Source organism: Bufo gargarizans, chromosome 2 (assembly GCF_014858855.1).
Source record: "Bufo gargarizans isolate SCDJY-AF-19 chromosome 2, ASM1485885v1, whole genome shotgun sequence".
Classification (NCBI taxonomy): Eukaryota; Metazoa; Chordata; class Amphibia; order Anura; family Bufonidae; genus Bufo; species Bufo gargarizans.
In genome coordinates, this window is record NC_058081.1 from 272,890,945 (window position 1) to 272,912,535 (window position 21,591).

The 21,591-nt window shown below is 42.4% G+C and overlaps 1 protein-coding gene across 1 annotated transcript in view; it reads right to left on the reverse strand.

Moving 5' to 3' along the window:
- The window catches only part of CFTR (CF transmembrane conductance regulator), a 196,509-nt gene that overhangs the window by 63,751 nt on the left and 111,167 nt on the right, over positions 1-21,591 (reverse strand). Inside the window, exons 12-16 of the mRNA XM_044280293.1 lie at positions 13,532-13,626; positions 12,229-12,315; positions 8,517-9,246; positions 5,598-5,726; positions 5,132-5,169 (exon numbers count right to left, since the gene is read on the reverse strand). Of these exons, the coding sequence (XP_044136228.1) occupies positions 5,132-5,169; positions 5,598-5,726; positions 8,517-9,246; positions 12,229-12,315; positions 13,532-13,626 (1,079 nt within the window). The remainder of the gene's footprint in view (positions 1-5,131; positions 5,170-5,597; positions 5,727-8,516; positions 9,247-12,228; positions 12,316-13,531; positions 13,627-21,591) is intronic.

The window sequence follows — 21,591 nt, forward strand, 5'->3', positions numbered from 1 at the left end:
CTCAAGAGATTACAATCTATAAGAAAACAGGGATGACATAAGAGGTAAAGTGGTTTTCCACAATGGTAGATCACATAAAGCTTTATGATCCAGTCACCGGCCAGTATTTGTGCACAAATACTAAGTGCATATGAGTGCAAAGAGGGTGTGGAATCTCAATCAAGCGACCACATAATAACCTACATTAGGGAGGCTTTTTTTGGCTCATAAAAACCCAAATAATAATAACTATGGTTGAAGTCAGGGTTTTAATCATGGAGCTGAGGTCACCATATCCAGTTGTGACTGCTGTAGTATACAGCAGACACCTAATGGTGGCGACATTGATTGGAGATAACTCCAATCATAGACATTTGACCCCTTAGAAGCTGTGGTTAATTGCAACCACAGCATCTGAAAGGTCATTTACCAGGAGTGGACTGCTCCTGGTGACTTAATGTTGAGATTTAATGATCACATATTTAAGTTCCTTAAATATAAAAAAATATATATAAAAAGTACAAAAGTTTTTGAAAATATAAAAACAAAATAATTTTAAAATCAAATCTCCATTATGCAATTTTACAATTAAAAATAAATAAAAATAAAAAACTGTATTAATCTGTCTGAAAATGTCCAACTTATCAAAATACAAAAATATTTATCTATATGGTAGGTACCATAAGAAATAAAAAAGTGAGTAAAAAGTGATCAAAACGTCATACATTCTCCAAAATGGTCAATAGAAACTGCAGATTGCCCTTAAAAAAGACCCCTCACACAGCACCGCAGACAGAAAAATAAAAAAAACATTTAAGGGGGTCAGAATATACATTACATGAAATATTCAATGGTGCCAATAAGAACTACAGCTTGTCCTGCAAAAAGCAAGCCATCATAGGGCTTTGAGAACAGAATAATTTAAAAAAAAAAAGGTATAGCTCTTGGAAAACAGAGAGAAAAAGAGTTATATATAGTATAGATTTTGAATGGCTGACCATTCACTGTCTACTATAAGCATCTGACATGAACAAACATGGCAGATGCCAACTGATTAAAAAGTTGATCTGTCACGTTGGTTGCTATTGAGTGCTATAGTTGAAAAATCAATCATGCTAAATGACAGCTCTGCATTCTACCAATGGCTCAGACTAGGCCATTGATGATGGCATTGAACAGTAATTTGTTATCTTAAATTATGGCTTTCTCATCCAAGATGCCACCACTTACTGATTAACCAAAGAAAAAAAAAAGCAAGGCAAAAAAACACACTGGGGGATATTTATAAAGACTAGTGTTCAGCAAATCGAAAAATGCAAAGTGGAATTCGAGCCAAAGTTTAGGAACAGTTTGATTCGCTATGAAGGTGAATTTCCTTGCGCTTTGTGGTAACAAATCATTTTCCTAAAATGGTGGCTAAAGAATGGGAAAAAATACACACCTCATCCACTTGCAGTTCGCTCCTCTCTTGAGTGGAAAAGACCTGCCAAAGGACCTGCGCTGAGCATGATAACAACACTGCAAGCTCCCAGCGTGATCACCAAGCACTTCTGTGCAAGCGGCAAGCTCCTGGGTGGTGTAGTGTTTTGGCAACTTTCACGCCTTTTTCCTGATGTCAAATTAGTACATTTTCTGGGGCTGGAGTCCCTGCCCAGCATTCGTCATGCCCCGTTCCGCCCCCGCCAGTCCCTTGATACTCCTTTGTGCAGAACGTGGCCTAAACACATCCATGCAACAAATATTGTCGCACAGGCATTAAAAAAGTTGCCAGGTCCTGCGACAATTTTACATAAAAAAGATGCATAAACTGTTCATAAATGACCCCCACTATATAGGCTAAAATGCCTCAAAAATGCCCAACAAAACCACTAACCCTAATTGACACAAAGATCAACACAAAGAATTGCTTAGGAAGGGAGCAATGTTATTTCTGAAAATGAATGTGATGGGCACTTTTGGTCTTAATGATAGGAATGACATGCCTGTATTTTTGTAAGTGACCCTTCTTTGAATGATTTGTATTGTTGTTTCTAGTATGATGGTAATGAAATGGTTAACAGCATGACGTGGGCGTTCCCTAGGTATAAATCACCTGATGGTATCCTCCTGCAGCACGCAAGACCCAGAGGAAGAACTAGTGCGTGAAACAGCCATGGCTTTTCCATGTAGCGTGCGTCCTGTACCGCAATGGCAATTTTAGTCATTGTTTTGGAATAATGAAGTTTTTTAGTGGTAATGCCGCAATTTTTTTTCTATATTTACTTCCAAACCACTAACCCTAACCTTACAAAAACTCTGACCAAGGCAGGCATTTTTTTAGGCTTTGTTTCGCCACTTGACCCCTCCTCCCAACAACACAAAACTATGTGTGGCACCCTTAAACAGTTGTACAGGTCAGGGCTGTGGAGTTGAGTCATGGAGTCGGAGTTGGAGTCAAAGCTAGTTTTGGGTGGAGTCAGAGTCAGACTCCAGATAAAAAAAATATTGTGTTAATAATATTGTGTAATTAATTTACTGTCATGTAAATTTAGAAACGTTTAGGCCATGGTCACATCACCCTTTAGTTTTCCATACTTCTGATCTCTCAGAAGAACAGAAAAATAAAAATGGATCCATTATTTTGAGCATTCATTGTTCTCAATTTACATCTATTTTTGGTAGTACCCTCAAAGATCCGTTATATAACATGGGAAAAAAAAGTCCTGCGTGATGGACTTTTTCTCCTGTGTAAAATAACGGATCTTTGACGTCACTGACAAAAACATAAGCAAAATGAGCACAATGGATGTTCAAAATAAAGGATCTTAGAAATGCTAGAGTTCTCACCTCTCCTGTGTTCTCTCCTGTCCTTATACTATAATCAGTGATAAGCAGGGTGTTCTAGTGGTGATAGATAATCAGTTCTCACCTCTTCTGTGTTATCTCCTGTTCTTATACTATAAAAAGTGATACGCAAGGTGCTTAATGATGATAGATAATCAGTTCTCACCTTTCCTGTCCCTTATACTAGGTATCTTCATGCTGCTACAAAGTACTTAGTTACAATGCCTGAAACTGTCGTGCACATGCTCAGTAGTTCAGATCAGAGGAGGAAATTCACTAGTGGGCATGCCTACTGTCATCTCAGAATATAAAGACAGCATTAAAAATGTTGTCTGGGAATAAGTAATGCTTCACAGGTGCCTCTGCTATAAAAATAATCATACTTACTTACTTTCAGCTGTTTTGGTCCTGGCCGTCTCTCGGGTATCTATCTTTTGGTCCGCGGCTTGTTTGATTTGACCCTGGAATAGGCATTAAAATCTCACTGCTTCAGCCAATAACTGTCTTCAGCAGTGATGTGTCTCTTACACGTCACCACTGAATCCAGTCAAGCCTGTGCCGGAGAGAAAGTAAACAAGCCGTGGACCGGAAGATGGATAAACAAGAACCAGAGAGGAAGTAAAAAATCTGTGGACTGGAAGATAGACACATGGTAGCCTGTGCTGCAGGAACGCAGATAGCAGGTACTGCAAGTTCCCATAGTGGAGGCCGGCTGTGGGCACCTGTGAAAAGTTTTTTATTTCCAGACAACCCTTTCGTGACAAGAACTGAATACAGCAGCTCCACTTTTTACATGCTTCTTTTATTCCCATTTAGACTTTCACATGATTCTCAGCATTTTCAGGACAAACATATAGAGCTTTTCTAACGTTTTCTGAGGACACAGTCATATAATTTTTACGTGTGTAAAAGTGTTTTCCAGTTATTCAATGCATACTGCACTGCATATTTATTTACAAGAATTTAGAGAATTTAGGAATTTCCTAAATTGTATGCCAGTAAATATGGTTTACGTTCTAAGTAGCCCTATTTACTTACATGATAGTAAGAAAAAGCCTGATGTTAGCATTTTACTACAGTAAATTTGATATTACTAAATTATTGGCTGTTTATGAAGGAGTCAGAGTTGGATTCGTAGTGTTATAAAATGCAAAAGTCTGAGTCAGAACTTACCAACTCCACAGCCCTATTACAGCCATGATAATACCAAATATTATTGTATCCCATATGGGGTATTTAAAAAAAAAATTTTTTTATATAAACTACTGGTGTAGGAAATCCCTGTGATGCAATTAAAGGATGCCTTAAAGTGGGTATTATGGTTGCTAAAAGTTATCCCGCATCCACAATATAGGGGATAACTATAAGATCTGTGATGTCCTACCGCTGGGACCTCATCATATATCATGAGAACAGATATCCAGTACCCCTTGGGACCCCCAGAAATAAATGGATCTGCAAGTCGAGCATGAGCATTGCTGCTCTTGCTGCTCCATTCATCTCTATGTGAGTCCTAGAGACAGTCAAGTACAGCATTTGGCTATTTCCAGAACTCCCATACCGACGAATGGAGAGGCAGTTCGCTCTGTTCATTTTGGGGGTTCTCTGAGAAGTATGGGGTCCCCATTCTCATGATCAGTGAGAGTTCCAGTAGTCAGACTCCCACCGTTCTAATAGTTATCTCCTATCCTGCAGATAGGGGATACCCCTTTAAGCATTCAGAGGTTTAAACGGCATACCCATCATTGGTGTTGTGAATTGGAAAATGAAACTACAGGCATACAAATTTGGATAAAACACAAGTGATACTATATCTTTAAATGTAATAAACAAAATCTAGTTAATATTAATAACTGTTAAAGGGATTCTGTCACCTTGTTTTAGCCTATAGAGCTAGATCGCCGCTAGCATGTCTGCAATATACCTGTCCCATAGCGCTGTGTGCTTTTATTGTGTTTAAAAAATGATTTTATAGCTATGTAAATAAGCCTGGTAAGGAGCATGCGTGAACTCGCCCATCGCGAGATTACGGCGATCTAACTTTGTGAGCAAGGAGATTCAGGGGACACAGGACTAGGTGCTGGGCTCCTTCACAGGGGGCGTGGCTAGGCTCCAAGAAGGCTAGTACAGCCCCTTGGGCTCCTTACCAGGCTCATTTACATATTTATAAAACCATTTTTTAAACACAATAAAAGCACATAGAGATATGGGACAGGTATATTGTGGAAATGCTAGCGGCGATCTAGCCGTGCATGTCAGCAGCTCTATAGGCTAAAACGAGGTGACAGAATCCCTTTAAAGGATCTTTTTAGAAAAATAATATACTTACTGACTAATCAGCAACAGACCAGTCAAGGAAGCAGCAACCTGTGAATCAAGACAAACAATATTGTTTAGATATTATTTATATTACAGCTCTAAAACCAACATATTTGACATAAAGTGGGCATTATTGGCTTGTGCTGCAGTCAGTCAAATTATTATACGCCACGTTCAGGAGTACAACTGTAATTTACTGAACACAAAAATATATTCTTTAAATCTAAATAATGATAAAATAAAAAATAATACAACATAGGTGAAGGTTGATAAATTGTTAGCTATGTAGTACATTCCAAGCAAGCTACCATTTCCAGTTTTACATTAGCAATCCAGTAGGACTAGCAGGATGTACAATCAATGTTAGCTTGGGTAGAATGCTGACCTGCAAAATATCTATTTTCTTTAACATAGAATTCCTGCCATTTGGCCATATAACAGCCATTCACTGTAGCATAAATGTTACTTTCACATACCTCTACTAAGAAAATGACTAGGACAAGAATAAGAATGAAGATTAGACTTTTATGCACAGTGGCATATCTGAAATAGGTGTTCCAAGAAGTAGTTGGCGTTGCGCTGTCTGTGTCATCAAGGAAACATTCCTGTGCAATAAAAATCCAATAGTGCAATTAGTGCCTGCTTACAATCACTTAGACTTTTCTATATTACAATTGAGACTTAAAGGAATTGTCCAGCCTAACTAAAATGCTTATGTAAGGCAATGTCATGCCATTCTTGCACATGTGACCACTGAAGCCATTGTTTGGTTGCAGCAGTCTTATCACCTAGAACAGGTTCCTGTCACTTCTGGTACAACAGGGATTGCTGGGAGACCTGGTACTGGAACAGAGGGCATCTGGAAAGGTGAGTGAGTTTTGTTCAAAATAATTTTTAACAGAGTCCTCCCTAACATTAATTTATTTTAATCACTTTAATTAATTTATCATGAGGTTAGTATTTGATGTCAGTTATTCTTTAGTTTCCATTGGAGTACCATGCACTAAATGTATCGAATGTTGCATGTTTGTCACATTTTGTCTATAAACGCTATTTCAGTTTTTCGACGCTACCCTTGGTCTAGGCCAGGGATAAGCAAACTTCGCCACTCCAGCTGCTCGGATGATGCCAATGCCAACTTGTAAAATGTTTAAAGTGAAGCTTGATTAAATTGTAGCTTCTGGTAATAGCAAAATAGCTATCCCTACCCAAACTCAGCACCATGGTAAACCTCAATGAACAATTGGATTTAAGCAGATAATTGAGCATTGAAAGCTTGGAGTACCAAACATGAGGCCAAATATCTACTGATATAGACAGTAATGTTTTAAAATTAAAGCTTATAGAAGACTATAAAAATTTCACAGCAGAGAATATATATACAATGTAGGAATATAAACTGGGGTATCACTGAATAATTATCCTACTTAAAACTTAACTTTTAGTCATTATTTGTTAAAAATAAGTCCCACAGAAATAATACGTGTATTATAGATAGCTGCATAGGTCAGATACAATGGACTTAGGTACAATGAGACACAGGGTAGATGTACAAATTCAAGTACTCGGATTTGGACCAAGGGTCCCACTCACGGTTTGATGATTTTTTCGTTGTATGGAGATGAATCATATGACAACAGAATAGACGTAGTAGGAAGGTCCACAGAGATCTTGATAAAAAAGTGTTGGGATGGACAGTTTTTCTGGTGCAGGACAGAAAAAGGCAGATACTGGGGAGATAATATCCCTATCAGGCTATTGAAATTCTGCCTAAAAGCGGAGAGGTCTCCCACCTAAATGCGGGAGAATCACCTCCAGAGGAGGCGACCCCACTTATCGACGGCTGTCCCTGTTGTCCTATCCCTCAAAAAATAGCTCCCAGTGTCTGTACAGCCAAAAAAGAAATTTAGAATTCCCAACGCGTTTCCTCCAATACAAATGTGACCGGATTCATCAGGGGAAGAAAAAATGTAGATATGGATAATAAAGATAATGAAGTGGCACAATAGCCCTCAGCACAATGGCTCCTCTATCGATGTATCCAACTGAGTAATGCAGTCCTGGACTGCATTACTCAGTTGGATACATCGATAGAGGAGCCATTGTGCTGAGGGCTATTGTGCCACTTCATTATCTTTATTATCCATATCTACATTTTTTCTTCCCCTGATGAATCCGGTCACATTTGTATTGGAGGAAACGCGTTGGGAATTCTAAATTTCTTTTTTGGCTGTACAGACACTGGGAGCTATTTTTTGAGGGATAGGACAACAGGGACAGCCGTCGATAAGTGGGGTCGCCTCCTCTGGAGGTGATTCTCCCGCATTTAGGCGGGAGACCTCTCCGCTTTTAGGCAGAATTTCAATAGCCTGATAGGGATATTATCTCCCCAGTATCTGCCTTTTTCTGTCCTGCACCAGAAAAACTGTCCATCCCAACACTTTTTTATCAAGATCTCTGTGGACCTTCCTACTACGTCTATTCTGTTGTCATATGATTCATCTCCATACAACGAAAAAATCATCAAACCGTGAGTGGGACCCTTGGTCCAAATCCGAGTACTTGAATTTGTACATCTACCCTGTGTCTCATTGTACCTAAGTCCATTGTATCTGACCTATGCAGCTATCTATAATACACGTATTATTTCTGTGGGACTTATTTTTAACAAATAATGACTAAAAGTTAAGTTTTAAGTAGGATAATTATTCAGTGATACCCCTTATAGAAGACTATAAATCATATGCATGTTAATGTGTGTAAAACAGGGAAGCATAAAGTAGGAATAAAATACATTTCTAGTTTTTCTCCTTTTTTAATGGGTTATGTTCTGGGAAGCCACAAGTCTCATTAGCAAATGCAACTTTACTGAGGCTTAATTAAAACCCTAGTTGCAGTAGTCTCTGGGCAGAGCAGTGTGGCTGCTCACAAGCTTAATGCAAACTTAAAGGGGTTCTCTGTTCTGGAAAATCTCTGCTAGAAGGGTCCCTTAGCAATAAGCTAGTTCACCTGCTCAGACCCACAATGATCATCTGTAATCTGTAACTTGGCAATACCTTTTCTACAGCGTCACCACAAGGGAAATTAAGCATTAATGCAGCTCTCACTAAAATCAATGGGGTGTTTGTATAATATTGGGCAAGTGCTCCAGAAAGAGGATATGGCCATGTGAATGAGGCCAAATAATCAATTCAATCATATGATCTCATAGACTATAAAGCACACTAGATCCGAGAGGAAGCATAGCCGTTCTTCTGCTCAATAACAAATATTTGTTTGCTGCTCATACTTCCTCTTTGACTGCTTGCTGTGATAACCACATTGAAACCTTTACATCCACTGCCAATTCAGATTTCATACTCAGTAAACAACCTGATAGATAAACCTTACAGTACCTTCAAATCTTCTTCGTTAATTTCTTCACTTATTTCCAGGACGCTGTCTTGTGAAGAACGCCTGCCGTAAATGTCTAATTCTTGTGATAATTTGGATTGAGGGGCTACTGAGATTTTCCTTACGGATGCTGCTCTTCCATAAGGACCTTGATTTTGTGAAACTGATGTACCCGTCATAAAGTTTAAAACAGATTGCCTTCTTCGACCTTGAAAAGTTGGGCCAGTATTGAGAATGTTACTCCTTGGCAAATTTGCTTCTCCTTGCTCTGAATCTGGAACTAAGGAGAGCTTTCTCTCCTCAGGCTCTGTGGGAGACTCTTCTTCTATTCCACTCATTTGTGGTTGAGATTTTTGCATGATAGAAAATTTTCGACTTGATTTCCGACCATTAATAATGGAGTTCTTTCTCTTTTCCATAAATTCTGCAGCTTGCTTGAATGACTTATTTTTTACTTCATTTCTAACAACTACTGGATCACTGTCAACGGATAATCGCCTCAAGGTCTCAGTTAATATTGAATTTCTCCTTTCTGCACTAAAGTTATCAAAAGAATCAAATCCCTTTAGCTGAGAGCTGAAGTCAGGACGTTGATCTTGAAGTTCTGCAAACGTTCCGTAAAAATAACAGCTACCTTCATGCAGAAGGAGAATTTTGTCAGCCTTCTTAAGCTGTTCTAGTTTTGAAGTAACAAGGATTCTGCTCTTGTTGGCCATCAGTTTACAGATGCAGCTAAAAGAAACAAACAAATCTGTCAAATCTGGTGAAAAAAAACTAAGTGTTCATAGATTTCATACACAGAAAAAAAATGATATATGATGCTTAATTCCTAATTATTCAGATCTACGTCAGAGCTACAGAAAAGACTATAGTATAAAAAAGTTAGGCTATGTTTTCATAATTAATCTTGCTTATTACATTAGCCAAAGACGCTGTTCTGATTTCTTCATATGATGGATTTGAAAGTTGCACTGAGGTTTCCATAATTTTTACGGCAAGAATAGTGCTGCATGCTAAGTTACTCTCGCCGTCAACATTGATAGAACTGCCAATAGAACTCTTAATGGCAGGGGGAACAGAGGCTTAGTTGTATTAAACAGGTAATCCAAGAGTTAAAGTACTAACTGGCAACCGAAAATGTGATAAAATAAAAAAAGGATTCATTATGGGGAAGAGTGATGGCGTTACTGTGGAGGAGGTTGCTTCCTCCCCAACAATCGCCTGCCTGAATGCCTAATGCCTTAGACCCAAGACTGATCTAATATTGATGGCCTCTCACAAGGATTGATGGTCTAGTCTGGTGATATAAAAAGGTGAAGAGATATGATGACATTACTACTCTGCTTTGTTTATTATCTGACTATACCATAAATCTTCTAATATTTAGCAATGAATGTTACATAAAGGGAAAGTCATATTTTTCTTTTGCTATAAAGTATAGTAGAGATTTCTTAAAACTGGTATAAAAAGTGGAGACGTTATCAGTGAGATTCCATCAATTATTTTTCAGAGGCCCATTTTAACTGAAAGTAGCACTCCAATTCTTTGCTATGGACGATTTTCCTTTGCACCACTTTTGCTAAGCTTCCCCCATTTTTTACAGGTTATGGGCTTTGGCATAAGATTTATTTGTGCAAAAAAAAAAAGCAACTTAACTTTTGCAGTTTTCCACCTCTTTTGCCACTCCAGCTCATAGCTGCTCTAGAGGTGATTGTCTTTTGCATGGACAGACAAATATGGAACTAAATTTGGCACCTCTTACTCAAGCACATGTTGTACCTTTATGAATTCCCTCCTTATTGATCTAAAGATATGAACTAGGCATGGCTATAGGGGGTAATAAAATTTATAGTTACATCTTGTCCCTGTTACAGATTTAAAAATGTAGTAGTATTTAAAGGGCATCTGTCAGCAGATTTGCACCTATGACACTGGCTGATCTGTTACATGTGCACTTAGCATCTGAAGGCATCTGTGTTGGTACCATGGTCATATGTGCCTACACTGCTGAGAAAAATAACATTTTAATATATGCAAATGAGCCTCTAGGAGCAACAGGGGCGTTGCTGTTACACCTAGAGGCTCTGCTCTCTCTGCCACTGCTACTCCCCCTGCACTTTGATTAACAGGGCGGGGTAGTGTGTAATGACACCTGACCCTGTCAAAGTGGAGAGGCTGTGGAAGTTGCAGAGAAAGCTGAGCCTCTAGGTGTAACACCAATGCCCTCGTTGCTCCTAGAGGCTCATTTGCATATAATTAAAACAATCATTTTTCTCAGTAATGCTGACACATATGGACATGGGGCCAACACAGATGTCTTCAGCGGTCAAGCACACATGTGATAGGTCAGCCAGTGTCATAGGTACAGATCTGATGACAGATGCCACTTAATGGAGGACATTCACTTTAGGAGCTGTCTGTTCAACATCAGAACACCCTGACATTTTCATAAAACCACTCCTTTAGTGGTTTTGTTCACTGAAAATGATGGAACCCTGTTACAGGAGAGAAATTATGGGAACTGAGATGACAGTTACCCAGTTTGAGCTATGTTGTTATGTCACATGAGTGTCACATACAGATTTCAACAATCAGCATAAAAACTGTAAATGACACATACAGTAGCTAAGTAAAATATTTACAAAGCTGCTCCACTTGTTAGAGCGGATGGGAGCGGGCATCCCGACGCGGTAGGTCAGGCATGCACTCTGTATGGGACTGCCGGAGATATTTGTGCACTGATCTCTTTGAGAGAATGAATTGAGGCCTCTTAATAATCTTGGCATGACCGCTTGTAGATGTAGGTTTTATATCTGTCTTATGACAAGAAATGTCATCATCCTAGCCATTGTCAAGGAACAAATCTATCCAAACATTCCCAACTCTAAGTGCAGCCTGCAGTTTTTAATGTAACAAATTATCTCCTTTTTGTCTTTTTCACAGTCTAACAGGATGCATTACACTGTCTCAACAGCCTTTTCTTTAAGATCCCCCATGAAGACAAGAAAATCATCTGTCTCCTCTTCACAAACATCATTTAGGACTAAAAATGGGAATTTTTTTAAGCTCATGTCTACCCACATCTTTTACCTTTTTTTTAGAATATAGACACATTTGATTATTCGGATATTGAATGCAGTTAGATTTCGAGAAAACAAATGGATTATGTAGCAGGTATAATCATCAATTAACTTGATAGCATAGCCAAGTTTATGACTCTGATGACTCAAGATGCAATTGTTTGGTCTTCTGATCATTGTATCTGTGCCATATTTTGTTGTTATTTATTATGTTTTGATATGTATTGGTAGGAAGTCTGTCATCACTAAATGTATTTGGTAGGACTGCCACCCCCTATTATACCCATACCTTTAGATGCCAGAACTAATCCAGCAAACTTTGAGATACTCTGCCTTTACATGTGAGTCGTTGCGCCTGGCCCTTTCAATCAAGCAAAAGAGGAAGGCACTGGGAGGGTGGGAAGGGTCAGAGCTATGGTGCATGGAGCTAATTTGCATATGAATTAAAAGACGATTTTCTCAAGATTGCAAGATCGGTCATAGCAGCTAAAGGTATAGGTATAATTATAGAGGAGGCGACAGGCCCTCTTTAATAAAGACAAGATTAAGAAAAAAAACTTACGTTTTCAAGAATATACATTTTTGGAATTTCATCCAAATACAATGTTAGAAGAAAAATGGCCTTATTACGTACCTTTCAAATATTTCCTTTTCTGTAAACAAGTCAAGATAACTGAATGGGGAATCCAATAAGTAGAGGTCAGCATCTTTGTACACGGCTCTAGAAGAACACAAATGTATTGTTTTAATTGGCTCATCACCTGCAGACCACACACAATTTGTGAGCTGATGCAAAACTATTGAGGGCGGCATTATGTGCAATCGTCATGCTGAAGGAGTTTCAGAAGCCCAGTCATAGATGAGAATGTATAGGCAGAGGATTATTGCACTACATGTACAGTATGTCAATAACTTCTCAAGAATCTTAAAGAGAACCTGTCACCTGGTTTGGGGTCATTAAACAACCAGCAGGCCATTATTTAGTTCAGGTTTAGGATCACAAAACATGCCAAAGCAAATTCTAGTAAAAGAAAGTAAATGAAATTGAAAATTACTGGGAGGAGTCCAGGACTCTTCTCCGGTGGCACTGGGTGTATGATGAAGCCAAGGACAGTACACCTTGCTTCACAGTGCATGCACGGCACATTGTCACATTGGGATGTACAGGATTTTGCTCAGTAAGATGCCCTTAAGACTCCTTAGATACTAATGCCTAGGTGCAACTGCTACCTCTGCATCCTAGATAGCTATGTCACTGGCAGCAAATGCACAGCTGTCATGATCTAGAGCAGGCCTTGAAGAGGCCACCTAAGATCTGGGCGGCATGACCATTTCAGTTGTGGTATTTTGTCATCACACTGAAGTTATGTGACACTTGTGTGACACATAGGAATGCAATAAGTCCCAGTTTACAACACAGACACACAAAAGTCACATTTTAGTGCAATATTGGCACCACCTACAATAGATGCTCTCAAAGAGAACTGAAAGCCTGGCAACTGGAATCTGCTTTCAGGAAGCACAAGATGCAGGACTGAATGACTTGTCTCTGGATAGAACTGCACAAAAAAGGCGTATTCTCTTATGGTGTGCCTCAGTCTTGCTTTTAGATTAAATAATCTAAGGGATATATAAATAATTATTTGTCACTTAGAATGTAGTGTTCTACCTAATAAAAATAAAGCAGAGCTGTTTCTTTCAAACGTCCTCACGTACAAAGCATATGGACATACGTTCTATGCAGCCGCTTAAACCAAGGTGACCTTTTAGATGGCTTCCAGCTACGAGCAGAGATGACTTATACAGGAGGATTACCAACACCGCAGGAAGTAACTTTTTTATACAAGTGGATTTGCTGTGTAACATTAATTCAAAGCAAGGTATTGCTGTTATAAGATATGGGGTGGGAAGCCTAAAAAATACAGAATTAGCTTTACCTTGCTAGAGATATTCTTGCCCGTTGACCTCCACTAAGTGTTATTCCTCCTTCCCCGAGAACAGTATTATCTTTTTCTGGAAACTTTGCCATGTCCTGCAACAACAAATGGTTATGATGACATTTAAGGACCTATAGTGTATAAAAATCATCATGAAAATCTGAGTTGTAGGGACCATGAAAGATGAAGCAAATAAAAGGGAACAATAAAATAATTTATGGTGTTAGGTTAAGGCTACTTTTACATCTCCGGTTTAAATTCCGGCAGGCTGTTCCCGCAGAGAACAGCCTGCCGGAATTCTTCGGATGCGGTGCTGCCGGATGTGGACGGAATATACGCCGTCCCTATTAAGTATAATGGGGTCTGGCGAGATCCGTACGCATTCCGAAGGACAAGTGAAGAACCGGCCGGGCACAAACCGCTGCATGCTGCACTCCTCCGCTTGTCTGACGGAACAGCCATGCCGGAGTGTCACACCGGAGGTGTGAAAGTTGCCTTTGACCCAAAGCTTTCATGTAGAAATTAAAGGGTTTTGTCCACGAAAAGTATTAAAATATTGCAAGGTTTTAATGTACAGTTTCCTCTGTGGTAGTGCCCCCATTTGGCCATCATTCTGGTCCACTTTCTCCTGGATTCGGTGGTGGACTAACATACTCTGTAGCTTCCCTGCTCCCTTCTTCCAGTGCCAGCATAGTGATCACATAGCAAATCAGATGAAGAGTTCATTGGGATGCATCTTGGAAGATGCAGGTGTATGACTGTCTCATGTGATAAGCTGCTGCCCACACACAGAAAGGGAAGAAAGTCATCCAGATAAGTGAGTAAAAGAATAGTTTTAGGTTTGTCAAATAACAATAAGGGATAAGTATAAAGGCCAATTTTCACAGTAATTTTTCTGAATATATTCAACCACATCCTAGCTTCGATAGATCTTTCGTCTCAGTTATAACTCGGTTGCCCTCATTTCCTCGTTCAATTGTAAAATAATAGTTGTATAATGAAAAATTATGCAACTGTCTAGTACACTTTGCATGAATACCTTGCCATTTTCAAGATCTCTCTTTGCTGTCAGTGGAAACATTCTTGCTTACACTAGAAGCTGAAAATCAACAGTAGACAGATAGTACTGCTCAAATTTCAGGGATGAAAACAATTATACCCAGGCCAAGCAATCTTCTTTGAGCTATACAACCTTGAGAAGCATTACATCTACAGTGTATTGATATTTAGCCTCTGGATGTTAACATCAAACAGATCTTGAAAATCTAAGCACTAGAAATTTGTGCAACAGTTTTTTTTTATCACAAAGTTATCAGGGGCATAACTAGAAAAGGCTGGGCCCCATAGCAAATTGAATTGGCTCCCACAGCAACTTCCCCGCAACCCCTATGCTGTGTCTATTCAAGACTGCCCATGCTCTCCATACAACTCCATTGAGGGTTAATATTATAGGGTATATATTATTGGTAGGAGAATCCATAACGGAATTCTTAGATAACCCGAACCTTGTACCCCGAACTTGAAAACAGAAATTCACTCAACACTAATCACACTAGAAACTAGTTACTTTACTTTTAACAGCATGTGAAAATTGCAACATGCCTCATAGTATATGTATTGCACAAGAGAAGAAACTGCCAGATGCTGGGTACTCCATGCCTTAAATACCTATTCTTTTCACAATTGTTCTAGAGAACATAAAGGTCAGCTCGCCCTTCGCTCACAGGGATTAATAGCTGATGTACAAGTTCCATGGTGGCATCAGATTTAATTTATTACCCTCCCATACCTGAGTAAACACATGAGCGCATTTCCAAAGAATAAGAATGCTACTCATTAGCACTTCATCGGCATGACTATTATGAGCATACCGGCTAGGAAATGATAAAGAGTTTATGTAATGCTTCTGATCTATGTGGGAACAAAACCTCTGTGGGAGATGTAATGGTGGCCCTATTAGGCTTCAAACTTTAAAGGGGTATTCTCATCTTCCCTTTTCATACTTACCTTCCTTGAGCGCGACGTTCACTTCCTGGATTCTTCTCCCGGCCGGGCCGCGCTTGCGCAGAAGACTGAAGATTTTCTCCGGGCCGCGCAATGTCCTGAACGCGCGGCGCATGCGCCATGGTGACTTATTCCTGGCCTGTATAGTACAGAGCCGGCGTGCGCGTTCGCGGCTCTCTACTATACTGGCCAGGAAGAAGTCATCATGGCGCAAGCGTGTTCAGGACATTGCGCAGCCCGTCCAGGAGAGAATCCTCCGTTTTCTGCGCAAGCGCGGCCCGGCGGAATTCGACAAGAGAGGTGGCCGTAACCAGGGGAGACCAAAGACAACATCAGGTAAGAAGGGAATTATTTTCTAAAAAAGGGTGGGAATTGGGTAATAAAATGTATTTAGAAAAATTATCACTGTCAAATCATTAACAGATTAAACATTGATCATTAAGATGAGAATACCCCTTTAACTACAAAGAATTTTTTATGTTACAGAAGGATTTATACTGTATTTGAAGGGGTTGGCCCATCATAGACAATGGTGGCATATCACTAGGATATGCCTCCATTGTTTGATAGGTGTTTGTCCCATCTCTGGGACTTGCACCTACACAGAGAACGGAGCGGGGAAAGGTGGTGGAGGGTGCACTGCACTTGTGCAGCTGCCCTCCATAACATTTCTATGGGGCCGCCGAAAATAGCTGAGCGCTGGCTCGGCTATTTCCGCCGGCCCCGTAGAAATAAATGGGAGCGGAGGCTGCGCAAGCACGGTGCGCTCCCATTCAATTGTATGGGGAGAGCGCTTGGCGGTGGCCGGACGCCAGAAATCCCGAGGTCCTCCAGCCACCACTCTACCCACTCCATTATTGGTATAGCTGCGGGTCCCAGAGGGACCTGCACCTATCAGACAATGGGGGCATATCCTAGTGATATGCCCCCATTGTCTATCATGGGGCAACCCCTTTAATGGTGTTCTACTTATCTTTATAGGAAATGTTTTTTCAAGTGAATGGGAGCAGTCCTGCACAGGAACCAGGCATGGCCTCTACACAGTCGATGAAGCATTGTGGTTCCGGCACTGGTTCTCAGATTTTCGTATTGATGTCTGCTAATCAGCTCTATGAAGAGACTGCAGTGCACTGCTGAGTGCTGTGATCTCATCCTAGGCCAGTGACATCATGTTCATTGGTCACATGACCTTTGTGCAGCTCAGTCTTATTCAATTCAATAGGCCTGAGCTGCAATGCCAAACACAACCACTATACAAATTGTGGCGCTGTGCTTGGCATGCTGTGAGAAGGCTGCAGCACACATCAGAGCACCTCAAACAGCTGATCTGCGGCTGTGCTGGAATTCAGACCCCCACCGATAAGATGCTGAAGATACAGTAGATCACCAATAGACATGAGAGAATCGAATCAGACGAAGTGGAATTCGATCCAAATTTCAGGAAAAATTTGATTTACAATGAATGCGAATTTCCTCTCGCTTCGTGGTAACGAATCGCAATTTTTCCCAAAATGGCGGCTACACGTGTGAGGACTGAGGACATGGGGCAAGGAACTCTGGGAAGGTGGGATCACCCAGATTGACATGCATGTAGCCAATCAGCAGCCAGCCAGCCCTGTGATGTCACAGCCCTATAAATACGGCAGTCATTTTAGATTCTGCCATTTTCGAGCGTTCTGAGTGCAGGGACAGACGTGAGAAGGCGCTAGGGACAGCAATAGGAAAAACCTCATTGTGAACAAAGAACCTGAAAAATCAATTTATAAGTGCAGGGAAAGGATAGGGAGGAATCATTTCACAGCATCTTATTGCAGGGAGAGATGTCAGAAGGCGCTAGGGACAGTGATAGAAAAGCGATTTACAAGTGCAGGGAAAGATTATTTGGGGATCCAAATAACCATTATACAGCTCTGTCATTCCAGCAATTTGTTCTTGGGGTGCAAGTGCTATGTTGAAAAGCCTTTAGTGGCTTATATCTGTGGAAAAAGAAAAATATATACGCAGTTCACTTCTGCAGTTATATGTGGTGAAAGCGTCTAGTGGTGTATTTCAGTACTAAAAGAAAAATATATACGCAGTTCACTGTTGCAGTTATTTGCTGTGAAAGCGTTTAGTGGGCTATTTCAGTGCAAAAAGAAAAATATATACGCAATTCACTGTTGCAAAGCGTTTAGTGGCCGATTTCAGTACAAAGAGAAAAATATATTCTCAGTTCACCTCTGCAGTTATATGTGTTGAAAGCGTTTAGTGGCCTTTTTCAGTACAGAAAGAAAAATATTTTTGTCGCTTTTAGGGATGTTTAAATTTGCTTTTAATTTATTTAGTTTAGCTAAAAGTATGTCAGACAAAGAAGTGCCAGGCCATGCACAGAGGAGTGGCAGAGGCCTAAATGTTCCTGGCGCAGGCAGAGGTCGCAGCAGAGTAAGGCTACTTTCACACTAGCGTTCGGTGGATCCGTTCTGCACGGATCCGCCCATAATAATGCAGACGGAGGCTCCGTTCAGAACGGATCCGTCTGCATTATATTAGCTAAAAAAAGCTAAGTGTGAAAATAGCCTGGGACGGATCCGTCCAGACTTTCAATGTAAAGTCAATGGGGGACGGATCCGCTTGAAGATTGAGCCACATTGTGGCATCTTCAAACGGATCCGTCCCCATTGACTTACATTGTAAGTCTGGACGGATCCGCACGCCTCCGCACGGCCAGGCGGACACCCGAACGCTGCAAGCAGCGTTCAGCTGTCCGCCTGTCCGTGCGGAGGCGAGCGGAGCGGAGGCTGAACGCCGCCAGACTGATGCAGTCTGAGCGGATCCGCCTCCATTCAGACTGCATCAGGGCTGGACGGCTGCGTTCGGGTCCGCTCGTGAGCTCCTTCAAACGGAGCTCACGAACGGAAACCCGAACGCTAGTGTGAAAGCAGCCTAAGGAGGCGTGGTAGCAGGAGTCGCAGCGATAGGCCTGAGCTCCCGGTTTCATCTAGCGGTTGTGTCTTGACCAGCAACCCAGCGGTTCTTGATTGGTTAACTTGGTCATCCACTTCATCCCAAGTTCCCTCAGCCAGACAAGTATTATATGCTGTGGGCTCAGCTCCACTATACAGCGAGGGCAAGCTTCTAGAGGACAGTCAGCAGCTACTGGCCAGCCAAGATGTGGAGGAGACATCCGCTGCTTCCTCCGCTAGGCGGGCATGTAGTGATGAGGAGAGTGGCATGGGAGCTGGTGTTGCGAGCTCCAGACCCAGAGACTGTTGAAGAGCACATCAGTGACGTACAGACACTACTAGATGATGAAGCCGATCGCACTTGGGAGCCAGCAGAAGAGCTTCATCATCATCAGGAGAAGAGGGTGGCAGCTTCCATATGAGCCAGCGGCGGAGCCAGCAAGTCGATGGCAGCAGTGGGAGGTCGGGAGCCAAACGTGCCCGGGGTAGACCACCTGCTTTGCAGCAGCCTACCAGTGCGGACTGCTGGCGGGAAAATCGTTGACTCGATGGTGTGGCAGTTTTTTGTTAAGCCGCCAGAGGAGGTGAACGTGGCCATATGTAGAATCTGTTGGCAGGTGAAGGTGAAGCGTGGCTAGTGTGCCAATGTTGGCACTATGGCCCTGCATCAACATATGCAGCATTGTCATACAGTGGCCTGGGAGAACCGTGGCTCCGATGTGGTGGTCCAGCCTGCCGCAGCAACGCTGCATAACCCAGTGGCACTACCCCGGTTTCAGCCAGTCAAGGCTCAACCACCTCAGACGAAGGGAGCTGTCTGTCATTCCCATCTTCTGCTGGTCCAGATGCTCCTCCTACTCCTCATCAGATATTCCGTCAGCAATCGATCACCGAAGCGAATGCAGAGACAGCAGTATGCGTGCACGCATCCAGCGGCGCAGAAGCTGAACGTGCTCCTGTCCAAGTTGCTGGTGCTGCAGTCCCTTCCTTTCCAAATGGTGGACTCTGCACCTTTCAGAGAACTGATGGCTTGTGCCGAGCCAAGGTGGAGAGTCCCAAGCTGTCATTTCTTTGTGAAAAAGGCAGTACCAGCCCTGCACAAATATGTAGAACAGTAAGTGGGCCAGTCCTTGAGCCTGTCTGTGTCTACCAAAGTGCACGGCAGCGCCAACATGTGGAGCTGTAACTACAGTGAGGGACAGTACATGTCCTTTACGGCCCACTAGCAACTTGGCTAGCTCACGCCTCCACACAGGGGAGGAACTCCATCATGTGATTCATCAAGAAATTGAATCCTGGCTTTCTCCGCGACAACTGAAAATCAGAACCATGGTAACTGACAATGGGAAGAACATAGTGTCGGCACTGCGTCAAGGAAGGCTGAGCCATACGCCTTGCATGGCACACATGTTCAATCTGGTTGTCAAGCGGTTCCTGAAGTGTTCCACCCATCTGCAAAACATCCTAAAAATGGGCAGGAAACGTTGCATGCACTTCAGCCACTTGTACACCGCAAAGCACAGCCTCCTTGAGCTACAGCGGCAGAACGGCATCCCCCAACATAGACTGATTTGCGAATTTTCCACCCGTTGGAATTTCATCCTCTATATGTTGGGCCGACTATACGAACAGAGAAAGGCCATCAACGATTTCTTCGATGTCAGCCAGTGGCTGCTCATGCATGACACCTGCCATTTGCTCAGGCACTTTGAGGACGCCACAATATTTGTCAGTCGCCAGGACTACGGGAAGAATGATGTCATTCCACTGCTTCATGACCTGGGACAGATGGTGGTAACAATGGCTGGTCAGAGGACTGGAGACGTGGCGCCTAGATCTCATAGCCACATGAGCCCTGTGGGGGCTGAACTGGAAGAGGAGGAAGAGGGGGAGGAGGACATTGGAGCACAGGCAATGTGTAGCGAAATGGGTGCTTTTTCTACTCAGATGACAGGAGAGGAGGAACAGGAACAGCCAGAGGAGCTACAGGGTGATGAGGAAGACGAGACAGAGGACCCAGACACACCATGGCAGTATGCAGTGGAGATAAAGGCAGGGAGTCTCTCCGAATGCACAAATGGCCCGATGCATGCTCACTTGCGTAGTGACAGCCGAATTGTCACCATTCAGCAGAGGGATGACTTCTGACTCTCCATCTTGTTGGACCCTTGCTATTGGTCTAGAATGGGGGCCTTTTTTACACTCACTGAGAGGGAGGTCAAACTGAACTACTACAGAGACATCCTATGTAGTCAGTTGGCCGCTGCCTATGTGCGCCATCATCCATCCTCTCACAGGTCTGACCAGAGGGGCCCTCTGCACTCATGTTACACTGCCATGGCTGCTGGGGAGGGGTGGGGTGACAGGAGCAGTACCAGTTCCATCAGCAGCAGCCTGAGTCTACAGTCACTGATGAGTAGCTTTCTTCACCCGCAAAGTGAAGAAGCTACTCATCAGCAGCAGCAGGTATACCTGGAGCAGGACCTGAACCAGCAGGTGGTGGCATACTTGGACAGCACCCTGCCAACCCACATTGAAGATCCGCTGGACTACGGGGCATCCAAACTGGATTTGTGGCTGCAACTAGCAGAGTTTGCCCTGGAAAAGCTGTCCTGCCTGGCCAGTACTGTGGCATCAGAGTGGGTGCTTAGTGCAGCAGGGGCCATAGTTACCCCAAGGAGAACTCGCCTGTTCCCAAAAATGTGGAGAGACTGACCTTTCTCAAGATGAATCAGGCGTGGATCAGCCAGAATTTCCACCCACCAATTCCTGATACATCAGACTAGGTCATCCATGGTGCCACACCAACACTGACAAAAGAGACTGGTTTCTTCTGGCTACCTGCCTCAGCTACTACTCTGATGCTGCCACCCATCTGATGCCAAGTGCTCCATATTTCACCCACCTTCGTCAGTGAGTACTAGTATTGCCACCCACCGCCCCACTCTTTCACCAATGATGCAGACGCCCCACGTGCCGGCAGCGTACGGCCGTGATCTTGTTCTTCTCTCTGCAGACTCACAGACTTGAAAAAGGGGTCCTCTGAATCCCGAAACCCGTTGTCTTCAAATAAATATCATGACATTCAACACCTGGTTGTGATCCTGCATGTCC